Source organism: Anomaloglossus baeobatrachus, chromosome 5 (genome assembly GCF_048569485.1).
Source record: "Anomaloglossus baeobatrachus isolate aAnoBae1 chromosome 5, aAnoBae1.hap1, whole genome shotgun sequence".
Lineage (NCBI taxonomy): Eukaryota > Metazoa > Chordata > Amphibia > Anura > Aromobatidae > Anomaloglossus > Anomaloglossus baeobatrachus.
The window spans coordinates 183,702,501-183,729,871 of NC_134357.1; the positions used below are offsets into that span (position 1 = coordinate 183,702,501).

At 42.5% G+C, this 27,371-nt stretch overlaps 1 protein-coding gene across 1 annotated transcript in view; it reads right to left on the reverse strand.

The window, feature by feature from the left end:
* The window catches only part of LOC142312700 (uncharacterized), a 69,785-nt gene extending 43,146 nt beyond the window's left edge, over positions 1-26,639 (reverse strand). Inside the window, exons 1-6 of the mRNA XM_075351687.1 lie at positions 26,268-26,639; positions 25,303-26,067; positions 24,834-24,909; positions 14,419-14,453; positions 10,261-10,456; positions 8,611-8,727 (exon numbers count right to left, since the gene is read on the reverse strand). Coding sequence (XP_075207802.1) covers positions 8,611-8,727; positions 10,261-10,456; positions 14,419-14,453; positions 24,834-24,909; positions 25,303-26,067; positions 26,268-26,639 — 1,561 coding nt within the window. The remainder of the gene's footprint in view (positions 1-8,610; positions 8,728-10,260; positions 10,457-14,418; positions 14,454-24,833; positions 24,910-25,302; positions 26,068-26,267) is intronic.
* Between the last annotated feature and the right edge of the window lie 732 nt (positions 26,640-27,371).

Consider the following 27,371-nt stretch of genomic DNA (forward strand, 5'->3'; position numbering starts at 1 on the left):
GGCTATCCCATAAATAAATTTGACTTGTAACTATTTAGCATATGACTAGCTATGCAGATTCTTGTCCGGTTACTGCATTGTTTCTCTTTTGTTCGTGGTGTTTGAAAAAAAAAAATGTTCCTGTATACTACAAATTACAACCTGTTCTCACATTTCTTAATAGCTCAGTGTTTTATCAGGTCGATCCCCAAGCAAAACGTCACTTGTTTTAATTGAGGAGCAGCCATGAAGAAGATTTCCCCAGAAATGAGAAATAGAATTGCCCAGTTCAAACATAGTGGTCCCTTGGCAAAAAAAATTGCCAAATTGCATTATGTGAAGTCCATGACAATTGGAAGAATATGAAATCAAGTCCATCCATCCATTCACAAGCCAGGAGGTGGATGTCCAGGCAAAAAATTGGAGTAAACATGTCAGCTCATCAAAAGGTCTATCAGTTCTGACATGACAAACTTAACTGGAGGTGGCTCATATCTTCTGCAATAGTGACAGAACAGAGGTCCACACAAGAACTGTGCGATGCACATTACACAAGTCTGGAATATTGACCTGAAAAAAGGTGAAGAAGTATCAACTTTAATATCATCATAAAAGCCTTTGTCTCAAGTTTGCAGAGAAGTGGACAGTAGAAGATTAAAAACTAGACTCTGATGAGTTCAAATGAGTCTGAAAAAACAAGGGAAAATAGATCTAATGGATTGTGGAATGGAAATAATTGTCCAGTTTTGTATAGGAAGCCTGATGATATGGGGTTGTTTCACAGCCAGAGATGTTGGATACTTGACCAGGATCGATGGTGGTCTCAATGCTGAACTATACACTGTGTGCAGAATTATTAGGCAAATGAGTATTTTGATCACATGATAATTTTTATAAATGTTGTCCTACTCCAAGCTGATTAGGCTTGAGAGCCAACTACCAATTAAGTAAATCAGGTAATTTCTGTAATGAGGAGGGGTGTGGTGTAAACACCCTATATAAGGTGTGCTTAATTATTATGCAACTTCCTTTCCTTTGGCAAAATGGGTCAGAAGAGAGATTTGATGGGCTCTGAAAAGTCCAAAATTGTGAGATGTCTTGCAGAGGGATGCAGCAGTCTTGAAATTGCCAAACTTTTGAGGTGTGATCACCAAACAATCAAGCTTTTCATGGCAAATAGCCAGCAGGGTCGCAAGAAGCGTGATGGGCAAAAAAGGCGCAAAATAACTGCCTATGAATTGAGGAAAATCAAGCGTGAAGCTGCCAAGATGCCATTTGCCACCAGTTTGGCCATATTTCAGAGCTGCAACATTACTGGAGTATCAAAAAGCAGAAGGTGTGCCATACTCAGGGACATGGCCAAGGTAAGGAAGGCTGGAAAACGACCACCTTTGAACAAGAAACATAAGAAAAAAAATGTCAAGACTGGGCCAAGAAATATCTTAAGACGGATTTTTCAAAGGTTTTATGGACTGATGAAATGAGAGTGACTCTTGATGGGCCAGATGGATGGGCCAGAGGCTGGATCAGTAAAGGGCAGAGAGCTCCACTCCGACTCAGATGCCAGCAAGGTGGAGGTTGGATACTGGCATGGGCTGGTATCATCAAAGATGAACTTGTGGAACCTTTTCGGGTTGAGGATGGAGTGAAGCTCAACTCCCAGACTTACTGCCAGTTTCTGGAAGACAAGTTCTTCAAGCGGTGGTATAGGAAGAAGTCAGTATCGTTCAAGAAAAACATGATTTTTATGCAGGACAATGCTCCATCACATGCATCAAACTACTCCACAGCGTGGCTGGCCAGTAAAGGTAAAATAATAATGACATGGCCCCCTTGTTCACCTGATCTGAACCCCATAGAGAACCTGTGGTCCCTCATAAAATGTGACATCTACAAGGAGGAAAAACAGTACATCTCTCGGAACAGTGTCTGGGAGGCTGTGGTGGCTGCTGCACGCAATGTTGATTGTAAACAGATCAAGCAACTGACAGAATCTATGGATGGTAGGCCGTTGAGTGTCATCATAAAGAAAGGTGGCTATATTGGTCACTAATTTTTTTGGCTTTTGTATTTGCATGTCAGAAATGTTTATTTCTAAATTTTGTGCAGTTATTTTGGTTTACCTGGTAAAAATAAACAAGTGAGATGGGAATATATTTGTTTTTATTATGTTGCTTAATAATTCTGCACAGTAATAGTTACCTGCACAAACAGATATCCTCCTAAGATAGCCAAATCTAAAAAAAAAAAACACTTCTACTTCCAAAAATATTAAGCTTTGATATTTATGAGTCTTTTGGGTTGATTGAGAACATCGTTATTGATCAATAATAAAAAAACCCTCTAAAATACAACTTGCCTAATAACTCTGCACACAGTGTATGTGACCTTCAAGACAAGTTACTTTGTACACTTGAGTACCGTATTTTCGGACCATAAGACGCACTTTTTTTCCTCCAAATTTGGGAGGAAAGTGTGGGGTGCGTCTTATGGTCTGAAGCTGCGGGGTAGGGAGCTGTGGGGAGTCAGCGCTATGCAGTGGGATCACAGGAGGCAGGGAGGGTCGCAGCTACAGGAAGCCGGCGCTGGAGAAACCATGTGTGCCCGCTGCTTAAAGTAAGTGAATATTCATGAGCAGCTGACCGCCCACCGCTCTCTCCAGTCAGCGGGTGTGAGGAGCAGCTAATGAATACTTGTTTAATGTAAACAGCGGTCACACGTGGGTTCTCCAGCCCCCGGCTTCCTGCAGCGGCTGGGGAGACTGTGTGTCCGCTGTGAAGGAGGCAGGAGCAGGGAGCCGCTGCAGTCATATCTGGCCCGGGGGAAGTGCAGATCACTGCAGTGTCCGGGCCAGAGCACAGCATACCTTCACAGCACAGCCGCAGTCTCTGTGCTGCGGGCTCAAATTACTTTCACTTTGCTCCTGCTGCCTCTGCACTAGAAACAGTCTCCCGTAGCTGACAAGAACCTACAGTGATGTAATGCAGAGGGGTGGGCCAGAGCAGCACAGAACAGCACAGTGCCCGCCTCTTCATTACATCACTGCAGGTCCTTGAGCTATGTGAGACTGTGTTTGTAATGCCAGGAACAAACTGAAGCATGGTGAGCAGCACAACAGTAAAAGTAAGGCAATAAATAATATAGTATAGGCATTACTGTACACCTGGATGGGATGGATCATATATATATTTATACACACACACACATTCTATATAACTATATACACACACACTATATAACTATATACACACACACACTATATACACACACACAGTATATAACTCTATATATATATACACACACACACACACACACTCTATATAACTATATATACACACACACACACACACTATATAACTATATACACACACACACTCACTATATAACTATACACACACACATATACACACACTATATAACTATATACACACACTATATAACTATATACACACACACAGTATATAACTATATACACACACACACACACACTCTATATAACTATATACGCACACACACACACACTTTATAACTATATACACACACATATACAAACAAACTATATAACTATATATACACACACACAGTATATAACAATATATACACACACACACACACTATAACTATATACACACACACACACACAATATAACTATATACACACACACACTATATAACTTTTTACACACACACACAATATAACTATATACACATACACACACACACACACACACACACACACACCAGATTGGAGGATCACACATATAATGATGGGGAACATACATATTCCACAATGGGGACCATATATACCTGGAAGGTACCCAGAATGGGGGATATGAGGACAGAATTTGGGGATATTATTACCTCAGTAACACTGTCAGCAGTAAAATAACAGTGTGTCATGACCACATTCTTTTACTTTAATTTTTTTTTCTATTGCTTCCGCCTCTAAAACAAGGGTGCGTCTTATAGTCCGGTGCGTCTTATAGTCCGAAAAATACGGTACTTGCTTAAATTTGATTGCGTGCATGCCCAGAAGGATCAGGCAGTGTTGAAAACCAAAGCAGAGTTGCAAGATACTAACAACAGAATAAAGAGTATAATGTAGATTTTTAGTATCATAACAGTAAAAATTCAGTGACTTGACAAGAATCTGCATAAATAATCATATGGTAAATAGTTGCAAGTCAAATTTGTGTATGAGATAGCCAAGATGATTGTCTATAAAATGAAGGTAGTCTCAAGCTCAAAGATTTAAGGGTGCTTTACACGCTGCGACATCGCTATTGATATATTGTTGGGGTCACATCATTAGTGACGCACATCCGGCGCCGTTAGCGACACCGCAGCGTGTGACACCGAGGAGAGATGATCAACGATCACAAAAACGTCAAAAATCTTTGATCGTTGACACGTCGCTCCTTTTCATAATATCGTTGGTGGGGCAAGCCGCTGGTTGTTCATCGTTCCTGCGGCGTCACACATCGCTATGTGTGACACCGAAGGAACGACGAACATCTCCTTACCTGCGTCCTGCAATGTGGAAGAAAGGAGGTGGGCGGCATGTTCCGGACGCTCATCTCTGCTCCTCCTCTGCTATTGGGCGGTCGCTTTGTGACGCCGCAGTGACGTCACTATGATGCCGAACGCACCTCCCCCTTGAAGGAGGGATTGTTTGGCGGTCACAGCGACGTCGCTGAAAAGGTATGTGCGTGTGACGCTGCCGTAGCAATAATGTTCTCTATGGCAGCGGTCTCCAAATGTCGCACGAACGACGGGGGCGGGTTCTATCGCGTATGACATTGCTAGCTATCGCTAAAGCACCCTATAGTGGATAGTGAGATATGGAGCCTGTTAAGCAAAACTTCAAAACAATGTTACCCTTTTGCTTGTCCCTGTATGTCACCCATCCTTGGCCCCATCCTCATACATATGTCCTTATCGAGGCCCCCTGTCTAGTATATATAATCCCCATTCTGCATCTAACGCATAAAAATTCCCTCAACACATTCTCACCTTTTTCCAATTCCACGTCACGCGATGTCCTAGTCTATAGGTGGTGCAGTGGCCAGCAGTTGACATCATTGTGCCTAGAAAAAAACCAAAGGAGAAAAATTGTAGGAAAAATACCCTGACTATAAATAAATAAATTGCAAGTGCTTAATAACAGGGTACTTAGTATATACATTTTTGCAAAAAGGTAAGAAGCTGTCTCACCTCGTCACGGTGTACCCATCTGAGACAGTCCCTAACCTACTAAAGTTAAAAACATATTCTGTACCTGACTTGTGTCATGTCCAAAACTTCAATATGAATGGTAAAGTGGTCAGCTGGGTCCCAGATTAAATACACAGCAAAAAGTGAGACGCAGGTAATTGTTCAGCCTCAGTATCAGGAGGGCTGCACCCCCAACTTGCATTAGAGCAAGATAACAGACAAAAAACACAAAAAAACTGAGCTGTAACAAAGGTTCAATAAACATGCAACATTACAAGCATGTGAATTGCAGCCTCAAGACTAGAAAAAAACCAAAGGAGAAAAATTGTAGGAAAAATACCCTGACTATAAATAAATAAATTGCAAGTGCTTAATAACAGGGTACTTAGTATATACATTTTTGCAAAAAGGTAAGAAGCTGTCTCACCTCGTCACGGTGTACCCATCTGAGACAGTCCCTAACCTACTAAAGTTAAAAACATATTCTGTACCTGACTTGTGTCATGTCCAAAACTTCAATATGAATGGTAAAGTGGTCAGCTGGGTCCCAGATTAAATACACAGCAAAAAGTGAGACGCAGGTAATTGTTCAGCCTCAGTATCAGGAGGGCTGCACCCCCAACTTGCATTAGAGCAAGATAATGTATTGAACCTTTGTTACAGCTCAGTTTTTTTGTGTTTTTTGTCTGTTATCTTGCTCTAATGCAAGTTGGGGGTGCAGCCCTCCTGATACTGAGGCTGAACAATTACCTGCGTCTCACTTTTTGCTGTGTATTTAATCTGGGACCCAGCTGACCACTTTACCATTCATATTGAAGTTTTGGACATGACACAAGTCAGGTACAGAATATGTTTTTAACTTTAGTAGGTTAGGGACTGTCTCAGATGGGTACACCATGACGAGGTGAGACAGCTTCTTACCTTTTTGCAAAAATGTATATACTAAGTACCCTGTTATTAAGCACTTGCAATTTATTTATTTATAGTCAGGGTATTTTTACTACAATTTTTCTCCTTTGGTTTTTTTCTAGTCTTGAGGCTGCAATTCACATGCTTGTAATGTTGCATGTTTATTGAACCTTTGTTACAGCTCAGTTTTTTTGTGTTTTTTGTCTGTTATCTTGCTCTAATGCAAGTTGGGGGTGCAGCCCTCCTGATACTGAGGCTGAACAATTACCTGCGTCTCACTTTTTGCTGTGTATTTAATCTGGGACCCAGCTGACCACTTTACCATTCATATTGAAGTTTTGGACATGACACAAGTCAGGTACAGAATATGTTTTTAACTTTAGTAGGTTAGGGACTGTCTCAGATGGGTACACCGTGACGAGGTGAGACAGCTTCTTACCTTTTTGCAAAAATGTATATACTAAGTACCCTGTTATTAAGCACTTGCAATTTATTTATTTATAGTCAGGGTATTTTTCCTACAATTTTTCTCCTTTGGTTTTTTTCTAGTCTTGAGGCTGCAATTCACATGCTTGTAATGTTGCATGTTTATTGAACCTTTGTTACAGCTCAGTTTTTTTGTGTTTTTTGTCTGTTATCTTGTTCTAATGCAAGTTGGGGGTGCAGCCCTCCTGATACTGAGGCTGAACAATTACCTGCGTCTCACTTTTTGCTGTGTATTTAATCTGGGACCCAGCTGACCACTTTTTTATTCATATTGAAGTTTTGGACATGACACAAGTCAGGTACAGAATATGTTTTTAACTTTAGTAGGTTAGGGACTGTCTCAGATGGGTACACCGTGACGAGGTGAGACAGCTTCTTACCTTTTTGCAAAAATGTATATACTAAGTACCCTGTTATTAAGCACTTGCAATTTATTTATTTATAGTCAGGGTATTTTTCCTACAATTTTTCTCCTTTGGTTTTTTTCTAGTCTTGAGGCTGCAATTCACATGCTTGTAATGTTGCATGTTTATTGAACCTTTGTTACAGCTCAGTTTTTTTGTGTTTTTTGTCTGTTATCTTGCTCTAATGCAAGTTGGGGGTGCAGCCCTCCTGATACTGAGGCTGAACAATTACCTGCGTCTCACTTTTTGCTGTGTATTTAATCTGGGACCCAGCTGACCACTTTACCATTCATATTGAAGTTTTGGACATGACACAAGTCAGGTACAGAATATGTTTTTAACTTTAGTAGGTTAGGGACTGTCTCAGATGGGTACACCGTGACGAGGTGAGACAGCTTCTTACCTTTTTGCAAAAATGTATATACTAAGTACCCTGTTATTAAGCACTTGCAATTTATTTATTTATAGTCAGGGTATTTTTCCTACAATTTTTCTCCTTTGGTTTTTTTCTAGTCTTGAGGCTGCAATTCACATGCTTGTAATGTTGCATGTTTATTGAACCTTTGTTACAGCTCAGTTTTTTTGTGTTTTTTGTCTGTTATCTTGCTCTAATGCAAGTTGGGGGTGCAGCCCTCCTGATACTGAGGCTGAACAATTACCTGCGTCTCACTTTTTGCTGTGTATTTAATCTGGGACCCAGCTGACCACTTTACCATTCATATTGAAGTTTTGGACATGACACAAGTCAGGTACAGAATATGTTTTTAACTTTAGTAGGTTAGGGACTGTCTCAGATGGGTACACCGTGACGAGGTGAGACAGCTTCTTACCTTTTTGCAAAAATGTATATACTAAGTACCCTGTTATTAAGCACTTGCAATTTATTTATTTATAGTCAGGGTATTTTTCCTACAATTTTTCTCCTTTGGTTTTTTTCTAGTCTTGAGGCTGCAATTCACATGCTTGTAATGTTGCATGTTTATTGAACCTTTGTTACAGCTCAGTTTTTTTGTGTTTTTTGACATCATTGTGCCTGCTATGGCAACACATGAATGATGTCACTGCCATGTGTACCCAATCACAGGAATACCGATGTCAGCTGCTGGACTCTGTTTGGCCGGTGACATGTATTACATTGCAGGGACTGATGGGTCTCTTTGCCACAATGCATTTCAGCTGGATAACCGTTTTTAGACACACATCCAGCTGAATTTAGTGCTGAGTGGCAGGTTTTCTCCCCTCCCTGGCCCAGTCGTGGTTGTGACCTCTGCAACCGTGATCGTTACACCTCTGGTTGTTTCTCTAGAACATTAGATCATTACTTTTTAATAGCTGATTATATTAGTATCATTATTAGATTCATTTTGGATGAATAGATCCACTTTGGAGAGAAAGATATCCACCTACCATAAATATAGCAACTATATATTTTTCAATTATATTCATGATAGAATATAATTAAACTCACATCTTAGAAAATAAAAAAATAATTTAAAGTCCTGCTGAGACATTAGTAAATACATATATTTATCATGCACTTAGAGTTGATGCTGGCAACTGTCAAAATGACATTTTTCACATTCTGCACGATAAACATTTTGTGATTGTGACCTGTTACCTGATATTCCATTTATCCCTGTATCCCCTCTTTCTCCTTTCAATCCTTGGGGGCCTGCTTTGCCTGTAACCCCTGAATCGCCTTTTAAGCCTGGCTTCCCTGGTTCCCCAGGAATTCCTAAAATGAGAAAATATAATAGTATTACAATATAAATTTGATGGAAAGTGAATCACAGTGTGTTGCATTATGGTTTTTTTTATTAGAATTAAAAAAAATATTGTTTGGATATTCAAACAGTTTTTGCTCTTATTCTTGTGATGCATGAGTCCTATTTTTTTATGCTATTTCCATACATGCTTTTATTTGGGTTATCCATATCAGGTGTTATACATGAAAAAAAAAAAGGAAATATTGGTCCCTTTCATTTAAAGAAAATATGACTTTAAAGGACCACTGAAATACATTTTAACTTTTTTTTCTCCTTTCAGTAACAATTATATTTATTTATTTTTTCTAAGGGTGTGTACCTACTAACAACGATTGGACTGGAAGCTACATTTTTTTAAATTATTTTTCTCCTGCTTTTTATGTATTTATATATTTTTTCCCATTTACCACACATATCGAGCTCCCTAGAAGCTCATATAAGACCTTTTGTGGACATTTCTATATTTAAATCTTTTTTAATGTCAGTTTTTTCCCTGCAATAACAGCTGGTATATTAGCCCCAGCTACACTGAAAATTCAGCTTTCTGGCTATATCGCAAAGCTGAATGAGTCTGTTGTGACCCAGCAGCTTTTGCTCCCTCTTCACCCAGCGATTGCATGACCACTGGGTCTGGAGGAGGAAGAAGTACCTTTATTGCTTCCTATCATGTATAAAAAGCACTTTGTTAGTGCAAAGCATCTCTGACTTCTCTGTTGGGAGTCTGGCTGTGTCAGACAGCCAGCTCCCCTATATTGCAGATTCTTAATGTCACACAGACTCTGTATTATGCTGTGACATTTTAGAAAAGAGATGATTTAATCTCCCAAGATTTACATCTACCAAATTCCATGAATTTTACAGGAAAATTAAATTCTCAGAGAAGCTGTTTGATGCAAATTGAATGTTCCTTATTAGGCTCCAGGGTCTTTATAGACCCTAGAGCATAATAAATGTAGCAAACCTACCTTGTTTTGCCTCTCTAATTCAGGCCATAGCTTCCTACTCGAATAGACCTCAGACATCACTATCACTCTGGCAATGCATTTCCTAATTTTACAGTGACTGTACAGTGCGCAGTGATATTGAGGGTGTAGTCGAGCCAGAAGCCGAAGACAATTCATGCTACGAGTGAAGGGGTATAGAGGTGTAGAGGACCTAACAGTAGGCTGTAGGGGTGGTTGTTCAGATGAAGAATCAGTTTAATATTATTATTTGTTTATTTTTTTTAGCTTGTCATCTATGGTTCAGAAAATGGCAACCACAGCTTGCCACCATTTTGCTGAATTCACATGGCGTGAATTGTGAAAATTCATCTTCTGAAGAATGCAGATTTTTATTTTTAGTTAACAGTAATTTAAATCTATGATTCCAAAAATGACCATTCACAATTACATAAATGAATGGAATAACTGAAAAGAAAGAAAGTGTGGGATGCTTCAGTTAATTTACTATTGGGAGGATTTCCGTTGCTGATTTGATAGTTTGTCTTTTTTGCATTTTACCTGGTTCACCTTTGCTGCCAGGAGGACCATCTCTTCCATCTCTGCCATCTCTGCCATTAAGACTTTGAAATCCTTCAATAACTGAACATACCGCAGGTTTTTGCGGAGCTTCACATGATGCCAGGAGGAATGATGTCAGCATCAGAATGGTAACTTTCACACAAAACCCTAACTTCTTATAGAAAAGTTTAGACATCTATGTGGGAAAATTTAGATGCACATTATATGAGATTCTATTTCCTAATTTCATTCATTTGAGTCACAGTTACTATAATTAATTTTTCAATCTATCCCTTGACTTTTTTCCCCTATTACTTGCTTTAATGAAATATCTGTAGTAGAATACACACAAAATAATAGATATTTTTTAGTAAAAACTTTAATATTTGCAAGCTGCTTCTTTCCCTTTAAAGATAATATATCACTCATAACCCCCAAAATAGCATATATGGGCATTCAGGTTCTTGAATTGCAAATACATAGACACTTTTATCCTTTCTATTTGTTACTGCATTTCTGAGAAACTAGTGTTTTCATCCATATGTAAATGAAGTATTAAGATCACTGGGTATGACAAAACACTGAACAAGCTTCCGCCTCCCGAGGTTGTTTGTTTCCTTAACACTAGAAGTCCCAGAGATGGGTCATTTAACATTTCTACCTTTGGAACCCAGGAACTGGTCGAATGACCTGAAGGATTTAGCTAACATCCTATAATCACCGTCTTTTGTTCTGTAATTAAGGCCATTACTGTCGCACCACAGGAGGTTGTTGTTTTCCATTGAGTTTAGCCATTTAGTTTCTAGTTAGTTCTATTCAGTTGATTATATTGGGTCATTTGACCCTCTTTCGGGACCTCAGGGGGGAGCTCGAAATTTCTGGGACTTCTAGTGTTAAGCAGCACTAGTCTCTTTAGCTTGATCAATAGCTCATTGTCTGATTTCCTTTCCTGATTCCTAAGGTCACACAGACAGTGAGCTATCAATCATTCAAAAGAGGCTGATGCTGGGTGAGAAATCAATCTTAGCAGGTGGAGGCATATTAAGTGATCTATGGCACCTAGAACACTTGTTTTAACATTAAATAAAAAGGAAATTTCTTAGGAATGTAGCAACAAATAGAAGATAGAAAGGTGTCAATGTACTTAAGTTTCAAAGAATTGCATACCCATTAATGTGATTTGAGGGGATTGAAATTACTGGCAGATTTCCTTTACTTTATTCAGTGCAGCACAATACAATATCCCCTATTATTAATTCATCCCAATGACACATCATAATTTTACCTAATAATTCAGAGAACATTTTTTAAAAAAGTGAATCTAAACCAACCATATAAAATGAGTAATCTCTGGATCACTGTCTTTTTCATATGTCCATAACGAGAAGCTAACAGGAAAAAATAGCTTACCTTAGTGAGAATACTGTCACCTAATATTGGGGTCTTGAGAATTCACTGTCAAACTATGCACTGTAACTCAGACCCTTTTTATAGGCAGATATTTAGATCTATTGCATGTCTTCGTAAACATTTTCTGGAAGATTTGATTGCAAAACATCCTTAGGATTATGCTCTCTGCAAATGCTGGACTTTCTCACATGTTACAAGAGTGTTGCAATCATTCCTCGCATAACTAAGGAAACCGCCAAAAGTTCATTAAGTCACGGCAGGTATTCTGATAACTAACAGTACAAGTAATACTTTTTATGCTGAATTATCAGAAAACAGGAGGAAATTTAAACAATGGTTTTGTTAAGGGTCAGCTTTTCATTACAGAAGTCATGAAGCTATTTATTTTACTACATACTCTTGTGAGAACATGAAAATACAATATCCGGAGGACACATATTTAATAAAAAAAAATTATATAATCCTTGTTTCACTACATTTAAAAGGAAAAAAAAATATATGAATAAAAATATGCAATTGTGACTTATACACAAGATGGAGGAGACTACTTGGGAACAAATGAGCAAATACGAATCAGAAATATGGAATCAACAAGCGCAACAACATATACTGATAACAAACAATGTTAATAGGTAGGGTGAGGGAACGAAGGGTGCAAAACACAATGAGCAGCAGGTATGTGTCAGATATTAAAGAATTAAGCCCCCGTCACACATAGCGATGTCGCTAGCGAGATCGCTGAAACGTCACAGGTTTTGTGATGTATCAGCGATCTCGCCAGCGATATCGCTGTTTGTGAAAAGCAGTAGTGAGCGGACCCCTGTTGCGAGGTCGCTGATCGTTACAAACGATCAGGACCTTTTTTTGCTCGTTGGTCTCCTGCTGTGCAACACGCATCGGCGTGATTGACTGCGGGAGACCAACAAGCACCGACTGTGTAAGCAGCATACACTGGTAACCAGGGTAAATATCGGGTAACTAAGCAATGAAAAAAGAGAGAGAGGGCGCTCCTGTGTGGGATCTTAATGTACCGAGGTATGTACAATGTGAGGTGCACACTCACCTGATAGTGTTGTACGTCAGGTACAACACTGATAGTGGTATTGAAGGGGGTTCGCAAGTTCACCGCTCCGTAGCTACCTGAGGAAGGGGGAGGTTGTACCCCCAAAACGCGTAGTGGCATGTAAATAATTAATAAATCTACATCCCAAATAACCTTATCACTACCTTTCTGAGCAGCGCAGCGAAACCGTGCATTTTTTTTTTTTTTCCGGGTAACTAAGCAAAGCGCTTTGCTGAGTTACCCGATATTTACCCTGGTTACCAAGCGCAGCATCGTTACACGAGTCGCTGGTGGCTGGTTGCTGGTGAGATCTGCCTGATTGACAGCTCACCAGCGACGATGTAGCGACGCACAAACGATCCCTGCCAGGTCGGATCGCTGGTGGGATCATTGGTGCGTCGCTACGTGTGACGGGACCCTTAGAGGGGTTGCCAATAATTCAGAAAACCCCTTCTCAATTATAATATTCCCTCACATAAAATGAAAACACCCTATATTTACCTCCAGTGCCGGAACTGTTCCAGCAATGATTCAAAGTCTGATCAATCGAAATATAAAATTAATTAACAAATCTGTGAAAACTGAAAAATGTAAATGCTAGAATTGTGAATTTTTAGTTGTTAGTATGCCATGTTTTAAACAAACTACTTTGTTGTTGATACTTCCTTTGACAACCTTTTTTGATATAGTCATGTGTGGGTCATATTAGTTTTTGGTGCATTTCTGCCTAAGAAAAGAACTAAAAATGTGTGTGCAAGGGGATAATCTGCACATAAAACTCTATGCACTAAATGTGCACTACAGCACTAAAAATTCCAACTGTACTTATTATAAATTTGAGATTTTTGGCAAAAAATTGCAATTTCTTGAGCTACCCCGCCACATCACAGCAAATCTCTTTGGCGCAGTCCTACGCTAAAATATTTTTAGAAAATGTGCCAGACGGCCTCGCATATGAAATAGTAGAACTGCTCTTAGCAGCACTCACCTGGTCTATTTCAATCCTGTACCCATGACTGAGTCATGGCTGTGGGCCGGACAGGTCCAAGCAAATGCTGCATGAAGTAAATAGCCTGTGGACAGGGCCTGATGACTGAATGTGAACACTCACCAACGCCAAAATCTAGACCGGTGGAATACATCCCAAATTGGGGTGCATAGCAAGGTGGGGGTCAGCCACCGACCAATTCAATGAAGAAAAAACAAAAACGCCAGCACTAAATGTGCACTACAGCATTAAAAATTCCAACTGTACCTATTATATATTTGAGATTTTTGGCAAAAAATTTCAATTTCTTTAGCTACCCCGCCACGTCACGGTAAATCTCTTTTGAGCAGTCCTATGCTAAAATATTTTTATAAAATGTGCCAGACGGCCTCATATATGAAATAGTAGACCTGCTCTTAGCAGCACTCACCTGGTCTATTTCAATCCCGTACCCATGACTGAGTCATGGCTGGTGGCTGGTCGCTGGTGGCTCGTCGCTGGTGAGATCTGCCTGATTGACAGCTCACCAGCGACCATGTAGTGACGCACAAACGATCCCTGCCAGGTCGGATCGCTGGTGGGATCATTGGTGCGTCGCTACATGTGACAAGAACCTTCGAGGGGTTGTCAATAATTCAGAAAACCCCTTCTCAATTATAATATTCCGTCACGTAAAATAAAAACACCCTATATTTACCTCCAGTGCTGGAACTGTTCCAGCAATGATCCAGTCTGATCAATCAAAATATAAAATTAATTAACAAACTGTTAAAACTGAAAAATCTAAATGCTAGAATTGTGGATTTTTAGTTGTTAGTATGCCATGTTTTAAACAAACTACTTTGTTGCTGATACTTCCTTTGACAAACTTTTTTGATATAGTCATGTGTGGGTCATATTAGTTTTTGGTGCATTTCTGCCTAAGGAAAGGACTAAAAATGTGTGTGCAAGGGGAAAATCTGCACATAAAACTCTATGTACGTGCAAGACAAATTAATAGGAGACTTGATTAGAACCATACACGGTATACAGACTGTCCCCAAAAATTGTTTTTTAAGGGGGTGAAGGCTGTTAATGATCTGCTTATCCTGTCTGATTTTGTGGAAGATGTTAGAACCTTTTATAATAACTGTGATAGTGGGATATGGGGGAGGTGTATTTTGCTGTACAGATTCTTATTTTAAGCTTGGTTCACTGTCCATTATTTGTACTGCTTCTGTGTACATTGTATTGTTTGTAAGTAATAACCCCCTATAGTGCAAGGTTATAGCCTCTTGAGGCGCTTCCATCCCTGGGTGTGGGGGAAGGTGGGCCTAGAGTCCACATACTGTGGCCTCTCTACTTACCTGGGAGATTTGTGAGTCTGTTTGAGAACTTGAAGGAAGAAGAATTGATCCCCTGGGAGAAGCTGGGACTTCTCTGAGAGACAGGGACATTTATGCCACTACTGGAGAATTTGACTCTCTGTTTTGTGGATTATGTTATGGACCATTTGATTTGCTTGGAATAAATGCTCTTTGGATTGTACCGCCATCTCTCGCTCTGTTGATTGTGTGATATGGGAGAAGAACCCAGTCACAACTAGTGGCAGCGGTGGGATCAACAGAGCACAGTCCAATGGAGATCCACCCACAGAGTGAGTACAGAGACTGGACCATATCAAGTCTACAGGAGAGAGCCAGAGATCTGGGCCTGAGCTACCAGGGACTGAGTAAATAAATCTTAATTGATCTACTGGTGGATGCGAGCCAGTCCACCTCCTCCCAGATGTTTGACGGACAAGCACTGGGGACGGGGATCCCTGCCCCAAAAATCCATATGTTATGGACCATTTGATTTGCTTGGAATAAATGCTCTTTGGATTGTACAGCCATCTCTCGCTCTGTTGATTGTGTGATATTGATCAAATAGTTGGATATTGACTAAAAGGGCCACTTAATATGGTGGTTATGGTGGTCTCCTAAAAAGAGCCACCCCTTGGCTGGGTCCTTCCCGGAGGGATATCTGGCTGGTTTCTGTGTTGAGACTCCTAACAAAGGCTCCATGGACTTTTTTGATTTGCATATTTCCCAGGGGGCAATGTACCTAGGATTTCACTGTCTTGAGCGCCCTCGCTGGCTGCCGGCAGTGTTTTCTCTGGCTGGTCTCCCCGAGATCAGTGATTGTTTTGTCTTGTTGGTCTACTAGGCATTGCTCCCACTTGGCCAGAATCCTACTCCACACTGATGAGGGGCAATACCCCGAAACAGCTGTCTGTGGATGGATACCTGGCCTTGGTATTTCCCTTGTCATATCTTTAAATTTGTCAAAAAGTTGGATATTGACTAAAAGGGCCACTTAATATGGTGGTTATGGTGGTCTCCTAAAAAGAGCCACCCCTTGGCTGGGTCCTTCCCGGAGGGATATTTGGCTGGTTTCTGTGTTGAGACTCCTAACAGAAGCTCCACGGACTTTTTTGATTGTGTGATATGGGAGAAGAACCCCATCACAATAACCTACTCAAAATTGCTCTTTATGAAAATTTTTTCCTCTTTCAGGATACCTTTTACCTTCAAAAGCAAGGTACAGCCATTGGATCCAATGTGGCACCTTCATATGCAAACTGTTATATGTCATCTTTCAAAGATAACTATGTTTATACTCATCCTCTCTTTTTACACAAAGCCTTAGTCAATAGAATTCGGATTTTTTGTTCTGGATCCGTGTTTTTGTAATCAAAACTGGTAAGAAAGCTTAATGACAACTGATGCAGCTTTGAGGTCAGTTTTAATGGCGTGTATTGAAGCTTCTAAAGAACTTATGCAAAGGTCAGTATGAAAGGAGAACAGGGTCAGCTGTAACAGCACTATTGTGATTGGAGCATCCTGTGTTAACAGCTATGTATAGAGGAGTTTATTGGTTACCTGTTATAACGGGGCTGACGGCTTAGAAAGGAAGGCGTGAACAATCCTAAGCATAACCCGGGGTCTATTGTGCTATTGATGGAATATAGCTGCTAAGAGCCCAGAGAGTAGGAGAGACAACTGTAGATTTAAAGTAAAGCAGGGTATTAATGAGTGCACTAGGTTCTGTGTTAATTACACACAGAAAGGTAACGCAAATTCAGACAACCTGCCTATATACTACTGCCAGTACTAAAGATGCAAATTGAAGCCGTGTATAGCATTGTTTAACCACCGCACACACCGATACTATAGATGCAAATTCACGCGACCTGCTGTCACGCTCCCGACGCCGTCCCTCACTCACCGCTCTGGTCCCCGATCCTCCTGCCCCCAGCCACACAGCTCACTCTTCCTCCTCTGCGTCCTCCATGCTCCCTGTCCCCCGCTCCCGGCGTTCCCGTGCCACCCAGGACACACTGTCGGGCTCTCCTGCATCCTCTGCACCGCTTCCTGCTCTGGCCTCCAGCACTCGGGCTTCACGCATGCGCATTAGGGCGCGCGGTCATTGACCTCCTCTTAAAGGGCTAGCGTTCCAGAAACAGGATATTGCCAAATCCAGGTACAGGCTATATTAAGACCTTTCTTTCAAGTGGGCGGTGCCTGTTCATCGTGTTTCATTAAGCTAGGTGTTCAGGTCCCCTCTTGCCTAGTCTCCTACTAACCTTGTGTATTTCACAGAGCCAGTCCTGCCACTCTAAACCCGGTCCTGACCACGGTTCGCCCTGGAAGTCCTTCGGTGACTGTCGGCTGTGACCCTACCATCTTCTCCAGCCTGAACCCGTCTCCGATCCTCGGCTTCACCTGTGGACCTGCCTCCTTGTTCAGCTGGACCTGGATCCCGCCTGACGTCTCTACCCAGCACCGGGACCTGAGCCTCGTCATCTGGACTTCCTCCAGGAGCTCCGTGGACCCGGAGACATTGTCATTCCAGTCTCCTGAAGGATTCTGTTCCTGTACTGTTAGTGCTCCGGCTACCGTGCATCTAGGCCCTCTGGTGGGGTGATCAGACAGTCCCTGTACAGGGGTTAGCTCCAGGTTGCCTCACTGGAGGAGTCCGGTGCACGGCTCAGAGTATCCACCACCGGGACATAACACGTGCCTGACACACTCACGCCATAAGACTGTAAAAGACTGAGAGCCGTCCGGCATCAGCAGCATCCATATATAACTTAAGCACTGCCAGACTAAGCTCACGCCCAGTTAGCATGGGTATCGTCTACTGGCCTGTCCACAGTTAACGCGTCATCAGGACAGCTGACATCATTAGAACAGCTGAAATCCAATGTTCAATCCAAGGATGCCGTGTCATCAGAACAGCTGATGCCCAATGGCCAATCAGAAGATGCCACTTCATGTGCCTGCACATTGGCCCGTTTTCTGCACTTAGACTCTGGCTGAGCAGATTCAGCCTGCACATGGGCAGTGGCTTGGTTTCTGAACTTAGACTTGGGCAGCAGAGCAGCCAGCAGACCGTCACGAGGTTGAGCCAGACATTGAAAATCTCGAGCAAGGGAAAGGTAGACGACGCCCAGTCTGACCCACGAAGGAGACCACCTCTGGCACATAACACCTGTCATTGTAGTCCTTCTCTAATGAAAGAAAGCCTGCTGAAAACTGTTCATAGTCAAAGTGTTAGTGAAAAGGCCCCAGTGGCCAGTCTGGAAATTTTTAAATGACTAAATTTTATTTTTAAATAAAGAATGCCAAGAATTTATTAAATATATTTTTTACAGGTTAACACAAGTTAAACAATAGAGCACAATAGAGAAAAGTACTTGGAACTCCAAGGAGTTTCAGGAAATATTTATTATAGCGATGCTTTCACAGACAAATCTTTTTGATGTTTCGGGCTTTAGACCTTCATCAGAACTAAAAACATAATTAGAAAACCATGAATTAGACTCAACCGAGTCTTTAAGTGTACATATGTATACCATATTTCCAAAGTGAACAGCAACTATACACAAAAATTGCAAAGGGGAAATTAATAACAGAATGGAAATATGATATACAACTGTAAATGTATACCTAGGGTACTCTGTTTCGGGCGTTGGATACAGGGGGACAATGTCACTCAGGTGGCCGGTGCCCAGTTACATGACCCTAGGGTTAGCTTGAAAAAGAAGGGATATTTACAAGGGAGTATGTACAAAATGTCTGTGACGCCACTTGCAGTGCGCGGCTATTTAGGGGAAAGCCGCTGCTGCTTAATATCCTTTGCTGGGGCTGATGGTGTGGTGCAGCATAGATATTGAAACCCTACGCAAGTAGCGTTAGGCCCCAGGGGATCAAAGTTAGAGGTAGCAGCTGGTGCTGAGGAAGGTATAGCAATGATTCAGACAACACGGGTTCTGTAGTTTAACTGGGTTTTACTCACTGAGTCCTGGTAGCTGCAGCCCGCTTCTTGCTGGTTTTGGGGTCCCAGGTTCCCTTTGTCGCAGTGCTGGCGTGGTGACCCGGTAAAACTTCCTTGTTGCACTATTTGGTATTAGGGTCCCCGTGGCCTGGAGCAACTTGGGGTCCCTCTCTGTTATCCCTCTTGTCCTTCTGGGTACGTATAACAGGTAACTTGAACCTCTTTTGGGTCAGACCTTTCTTTCTGTCTCAGTGCCCAGGTTCCCTCTTTGTTACTGTGTCCCGTACCTTCAGTGGTGATGGACCCTGATAGTCCCCGATCACCTGCAGGATTACTGGGTGGGCTTGAAACTTCCGCCCAAACTAGGGTCCTGTGCCCCGTCATGTTTGGTCCCTTAAAGTACTCGCTCTGTTCCCCTACAGGTGACCGGTCTACTCTTTCATTTACCGAGGCCTCCTCTGGACCACACACACCCTCTCTCACTCCTGACTCTCTCTGACGCCCTCCACCAACTGACATACTGACCACTCCCCTCTTTGTGCTTCTGGCTACTGGATTGGACAGGTCCCAACCAATAGGCAGCTACCCCTCTAAACCTGTTGCTAGCCTGTTGCTCAGCCTGGGAAATGGGCAATTTAAATGTATGTAGTGTGGTTGCCAGCATTGGTCTTCCAGGAACCCGGGGTAATGCAGTCCTCTGCGGCACCTGTTACCTGAGGGTGCTGCATTTACATGGGATCAATATAGGTAATAACAAAATGCAAGAGGTAAATATCAAGGTGTATGCAGATGGGGGTTGTCTGCACCATGTCTTCCCAAGAAACATGAAAGTGATAACCTAGAAACAGAAATAGAACAGAAGAACTACTCCCAGGATAGCAACAGCTTCTGAAAACCTAGTGTCTGCACAGGGATTAGGAGCAAAAGCTGGAGAATAAGCGCTATGAAGAAGCTGATGTTGCTTGTTTAAATAGGGTTTGAGTACATGTGTACAGAGTAGGCGTGTGATGCAATGTCCGGTGCAGAGGGGACAGTGTTGAGGGGGTGTAAACCTATCGTCCAAGAGAGTGTGGGAGTCAGAAGTGGCGCATCACTGCACAGCTGTGGGGGCCGCTACCTGGCAATAGTATAAGTATGAACGCTGCTGTATAGCGATGACATACTGTATCTTCACAGATCAGAGCGGCAAAGATATGGAATGTTCAGCACAAAATGAATGAGCCAGAAGGAGAGGTGCGAGTGTCACAGGAAGTAATATATCATTTTGTTGGGTAAAAGGGGGGTAACTTAGGAGACCGGAAACACCGGCACATAGCGGAGGTGTGGCACCCCTGAGGCTTTAGTCGTCACAGGGTACTGCATCTCCTTTAAGATGCAGTACTCATCCCGGGTATGGAGAGGTTAATCAGTGGTGATTCTCACATTCACGCACCACAGTTAGGTGCCTTCCCACTGGCGGGATGGCCTGGGGTAGATAGGGGGGTGGCCATCACGAAACATGGGACTTTCCCGGTCACTCAGCCAGCCACCTGGGGGCCGGGCACCACTTGGGGAAAAGGGAAAGAGCATCTTCATACATGGTTAGTTAGCCCTGGGCACAGCTTGGGGTGAGATGCACACTGGGACCTCGGTCCACTCTCTTCTAGGAGCACCATAGGACCCATGGCTTGGAGCATCCAGCTCAGCCCGAGTTCTCTACAACTACACGGGATTACAGGGTCTGCGGTGAGTGCAGGAAACATCCACGACCTGTTCCACTTTCCACATACACCGGGATTGAAGGGACCCTGAGCAGAAAGGACTCACAGTGGAAACACCGGCGGTGACCTCAAATTGTTTGGGATCAGCTGGGACCAATCACCCGCAAAGACTGTGCCCGCCTGCCCTTGCTAGCGAGGCCGCCCTGCGCTTTGGCGCCTGCCATTAATACTCCCCTCATCATCCTCCCCAGGGCCCACTCCACCCGTGGGGAGCAGAAACACCTTAACTGCTACTACCATCAGCCCCGGAGGACAGCGACAGCAGCAGCAGCTATCCCCTGGCCGCATACCACAGGTGGCGTCATGAAATCAACCTCCATCCTTATCCCCTCCCCTCTGTGGACACCTCGGGGTCACGAAACAGGGCAGGGCCACCTGTGACATCCCCTGACCCTCACTGGCCCAGTGACGAGTATCATCCCTGACCCCCTGGGCTGCTCCAGAGGGATGACATGACATTAAGGAACAGAATAAGATGGTAATGAATATGAAGATGAATGTGATGAGGAATAGTATGAGGTAAATGAAATAAAGGAAAAGAAGAGAGAAGACTGGACACATTTTGCGGGAGAAGGGGAAAAAGAATGTGGGGAGGTCAGTTTTACCAAAAAACAAGCCCTCATATGGCTTTGTCAGCATAAAAATAAAAAGTTACGGTTCTATATTAAACAGGAAAAAAAATCCCCAAAACAATAGTGAAATTGCTTTTTTTTTTTTTAAATGTAGTCATTCAATAGTACAAATAGTTTTGTAAAAAAACAAACCTTAATGCGGCTATATTGTAAAAAAAAAACAAAAAGAAAAAAATCATTATGGCGCTAACGGATTTGACAAATTCACGGCGACTCCTAGCCTTGTCAGGGTCCGTAAACCATTGCCGGGTGGTGCTGGCTTCTCTTTGCGTACCGGTCCGGTACCGCCGGGCCACCGCTCGTCCACGGTCCTTACGGTCTGCTCCAATCGGCCACTCCTGCAGACGGTCACCACCGTCTGCCAACCTTGCTGCTCCGTCCGAGCCACACACCCGGACCAACTTCAGTCTGCTCTCTTGCCACTTCCTCTCACTTACTCCTCCACAACTGAACTGACTGTTTTCCCGCCTCCAGGACTGTGAACTCCTCGGTGGGCGGAGACCAACCGCCTGGCTCCACCCCCTGGTGTGGACATCAGCCCCTGGAGGAAGGCAACGAGGGTTTCTGTCTGACTTCGGTGTGCCTGCCGGGAGTGTGGGGTGTGTTGGTGTTGTTCTCTGTGGCCCCTGGCTTGTCCAGGGCGCCACAATGGGCATGTTCCAGCTGGAATTGGGATACTGCAGTCTGCTACTCATGGATCCTGGCCAACATATGATAGGTTGAATTCCATCTCGTAGGGTGATCCCATATTAGTCTGTGACGAGGCAAGTGTAAGCACTTCTGCAGCACTGCCAGGCCAGCAAAAGAGGGAGATGACTTGCGGAAATGTGCGCTAATACGTCGTACCTTGGTAAGTAGGTCTTTTATCCCAGGGTATTTCTTCAGAAAGTGCTGAACTACTAAATTTACAACGTGGGCCATACAAGGAACGTGTACAGGCTTTCCAAACTTTAAAGCAGCCACCAGATTAAAACCATTATCGCACACTACCATCCCTGGATGGAGGTCCAACGGCACAAGCAACCTGCTTTGGGATCATATGTTTCCTTAGAATATTGATGTTGTGAGGAAGGAGGACCAGGTTGAAGATTCGATGGCCCAGCCTCTGGGCTACTCAAGTCTGTATGTGTGAACTAGTGTTGAGCCAACCCCCTTAGTGTTCGAGTTCGGTTCAGTTTGTCGAACGGCGGGTCAGTTCAGCCAAAGCTCGACAACGTTCGACGAACTCCTTCGAACACCATTGAAAACAATGGGACACAAACAAACACAAACACATACAAACACATAGAAAACACCTTCTAAGGTGTCCAAAAGGTGACAAACAACTCACAAGACACCACAAACAAATGGAAAGTGACAAGTACATATACTCATGCGAAAACAAAAGAGCTGGACGAGTAAAAGGAGGAGGAGACACAGATAAAGGCATGTCATGCCCTTCTAAAATCATGTAAAACACAGCAAGTGGACTCCAACCAGAGTCTCCCTTTTTTCAAAAAATTGGGCCACAGACACCACTTAAGTGGCATCAGTTGTCCCCCAGTTGCAAACTTGACATATTGATTTGCATGAAGCACAATCCAAATCAACAAGCCTTTACTCTCCCCAGGATGACACAGGGGTAGAAAAAATCGTAGTAAAGGGTGGGGAGGGCACCACCTATCAGAGTTAGTTATACCCTGAATGGGTCAATGGGTTCACCTCAGCACACTTAGTACAACATTTATGAGAAAGAAGGGCAGAAGTGTGCAATCAAGAGGGATACACTAATTTATATAAAAAGGCAATCTTTATTACAAAAATGGACACGGGATCACACACAGTTAAAATCATTTAAAAGGCATACAGCCACATATATCTACCAATCCAATCCTCTGTTGAGGTTTGAAAAACCCCTGCTCCCCAAAGGAACAAACAATGGTGTGACACAGGGCAATACAATCTATGTAAGGGAAACACCAAAAGCTTAGATTATAAATATACATATACACCATGCAAGGTCATATAAAATTGCAAAATGGAGATAGTACATAAAACATATGGTTAATCTTAAATATGCAGTAGTGTTAAGTTATACAGAGCCACAATTGAACCAAAAGGGACTCTACAAAAGATACAAATCCTCAAACAAGGTTCCCCATAAGAATAACCTGTAGGTATAAGGATGTTATGCCCTAGTCATCAGCCATTGCCAAGTTACCAATCAATAGAGTAGCAGAGGGTATAGTCCCCACGCGTATCGTCACCAACTAGGGTGACTTCATCAGGGGTGGGTTCCCTGTGTCCACCAAATACAGGTTTTAAATACCTGAAGATCCAGATACCAGCTGTGTTGATGTTTTCAAAATGCGCGCCTCAGAAGCACCCGGCGTCCCGGAAATAGCAACTGCGCATGCGCGGAATCGTTTAGAAAGGAAGTACTAAATGACGGAGTACCGCGCATGCGCGGGACTCCGAAAAGATGGCAGCCGCCATAGGAAGAGACATATTTTATCAAAAATCATCCAAAGATACAAAGTGAATTTGATCGAAGTATTATATAGAGGGCGAAACGGATCCAAGTTTAAAGATAAGAGGGCAATCCACACACTGTAAGCTATACATCTTAGGGGTCCGTATAGGGAACTGCATATATATACATGTGCACACATATCTGTGTGCAATACATGCAAACCCCCATAGGATACAAACATATATATACATCATCATACAGGGTAACATATCCACCACCCTACCCATAATAGGGCATATTGTGTAGAATTCATAATACGTATACAGCTAGAAAGTATAGGTTGTGGGCATTCATACACAAAATCCCCATGATAAGCACACATATGTGTTGAATAATTTTACAGATACATAGCATAAATATACAGACCAATTACAAACGAAGGGTTAAGGATATTACTTTACATCCCAATATGCATACAACTAGAGGGTACAACTATGGCCTCTCATCATAGGACCTCGTGATAAACACTCATATACAAATTACATAGATAAGCGAACGAACCCCCCCCCCACAAAAAAAGGGGGGGGGGGCCCTCCCTCCAAGAAGAGAAACCCAAACATACACATACAGCTAAACAAGGCTATACATATAGGCACTATCTCTGTTTGTAAAAACCCGTAAACAGCAGTTCCTCGTTTAATCCCCTGGGTGCCAGACTGTTTAGATTATATATCCAAGTGGATTCCCGTCTAAGTAAACCCAATGTCAGATTCCCTCCTCTAACATTAGTCTTTAGACCTTCTAGTCCAAGGATCTTTATCCCAGATGTTTTTCCATTGTGGTGTTGTAAAAAATGTGCTGCTACCGAAGAGAGGGTCCTGCCTTTCTCAAGGTCTGTTCTGGCTGTGTTGATAGTGGAGATATGCTGTTGGGTTCTTCTTCTCAGTTCCTGTCCAGTCTGTCCTACGTATATCTTGGGGCAACTGCAGATTAAGCCATAAATTAGATTTTTTTGTCCGGCAATTGAAGTATCCTTTGGGTTTCTGTAGGGATGAGAACATATTATGAAAGATAGGATCTTTTGCCAACATCAGAGGACAGATATTACAATTACCACAGGGAAAGGACCCCTCCAGAGGGCAGCCCCCTTCCGTTTTTCTAGAGGGTCTATAAAAGTGACTAGAAGAGAGTACATCCCTGAGGTTTCTAGCCCGCCTGGCAATTATCCGTGGGGCATCTGCAATATGTGGCTGTAGAGCCGATTCACTCCGCAGAATCCCCCAATTTTTCTTCAAGATCCCTCGTAAATCCGACCATTGATTATTGAAGGTTGTGATCACTCCAATATCGCTATATATGGTCTTCTGCTCTCTACCCTTAGTCAGGATCTCCTTTCTCTCTTTCACAGTTGCAGATTGGAAGGCCCGAGAAATTACCTTTTTGGGGTATCCCCTTGCTTGAAAGCGTCTCGTCAGCTCCTTTGATTGTTCACAAAATTCCACATTATTACTACAATTTCTTCGAAGACGCAAAAATTGGCCCTTCGGAATCCCCCTTCGAAGGTGCTCTGGGTGGAAACTGCTGTAATGTAAAAAGCTGTTTGTTGAAGTCGGTTTTCTAAACAGGTCCGTGGCAATCCTTGATCCCTCCAGGGAAAGTTTTAGATCCAAAAAATCTACCGAGGTAAGTGACAAAAATGATGTTAAGTAGATGTTGAGCATATTGTTATTTAGTTCGGAGATAAACTCCTCACATTCTTCCCACGAACCTGTCCATAACATTAGAACATCGTCCAGGTACCGGAACCATTGAAAAACATGTTTTTTGTAGGCGGGCATATTCCTCACTTTGGTCTCCTCCCACCAACCCAAATAAATGTTGGCATAAGATGGGGCACAGCGTGCCCCCATTGCAGTTCCTGACACCTGTTTGTAAAAGGTTCTGTCAAAAACAAAATAATTCAGGTTGAGGACAAGGGAGAGCAAATTCATAAGAAATTCATCATGGTCCCTGGTACCTGTGCTCTGTCCAAACAAGAAGTAAGAGACTGCCCCCATACCCAAGTCATGTGATATGCTGGTATAAAGAGATTCTATATCCATAGTGACTAGAATGGTACCTTCGGGGATGTTCAGTTCCTCAAGTTGTAGGATAAGGTCCGTGGAGTCTCTGACATATGATTCAAGACGGAGGGCGAAAGGCTGTAAATAAAAGTCCAAGTAAGAACATAGCTGTTCAAATATGCTCCCGATCCCAGCCACAATTGGTCTCCCAGGTGGTCTTAGGAGAGACTTGTGCACCTTCGGGAGCATATAAAATGTAGGTACTATTGGACTTTTCACCGTGAGGACCATCCCGTTCTCCTTAGTCCGCTTCTCAGAAATCGGCCGTTTCCTTCTACCCCTCCTGCATCGCTTTCTTGATCGCTTGGATCTGATGATAAAAAATCCTCGCCAGAGGACGCTTGATTCTCCCTATTGGGATTGGTTGGCAGGGACGCTTGAGGTCTATTTTTCATGTTCTGTTTAGATCTTATATTACCCCTATGGTTCCATCTAAAGGTTTCCCCCATCTGGAAATCCTTTTTGTCTCTAAGGAGTTTACTGCGTTTACGTTTAATAACCTCCTTCTCAAAGAGATCAATGATTCCCTTCAATTTAGTCTGAAAAGGCGCCACCACCCGAGTTTGATCAAAGTCTTTCAATTTAGACTCCCTATCTTTGATTTCATCCCTGGTGGTAATAAGTAGTTCTCGATCATGTGCCAACAACATATCCAAAATAATTGATGAGCATTTTAACAGACCAGATTCCCAGGTTTTTTTAAATACTGGGTCAACCTCCCATGCAGGGAAGATTTGAACCCTTAATCCTCTTGGTACAATGCCCAGTTTTTTTATAATGTTCTAGGCTTTTAATATTGTGCCATACTTTGGTTAAATTTTTATGCAATTTAATAAGATCTGTACTGATTTTTTCAAAACCGTTACTCTCCTCGGTACCTCCATCTGATTGTACCATTGTGGGAAGATCAAATATATCCACAGCCTGGTTAGACCAGGCATTCTCTCTTTCTTCTAAATTCATTACAGCTGGTAAAAAACAACCTTAAACAAATTACAAACAATAATTTATATACCTTTTGTATAGAAGGTGTGCCACAACTCCAGAAAAATATCCCATAAGTGGGACACTATATACAACAAGTAGTAAAGGGTGGGGAGGGCACCACCTATCAGAGTTAGTTATACCCTGAATGGGTCAATGGGTTCACCTCAGCACACTTAGTACAACATTTATGAGAAAGAAGGGCAGAAGTGTGCAATCAAGAGGGATACACCAATTTATATAAAAAGGCAATCTTTATTACAAAAATGGACACGGGATCACACACAGTTAAAATCATTTAAAAGGCATACAACCACATATATCTACCAATCCAATCCTCTGTTGAGGTTTGAAAAACCCCTGCTCCCCAAAGGAACAAACAATGGTGTGACACAGGG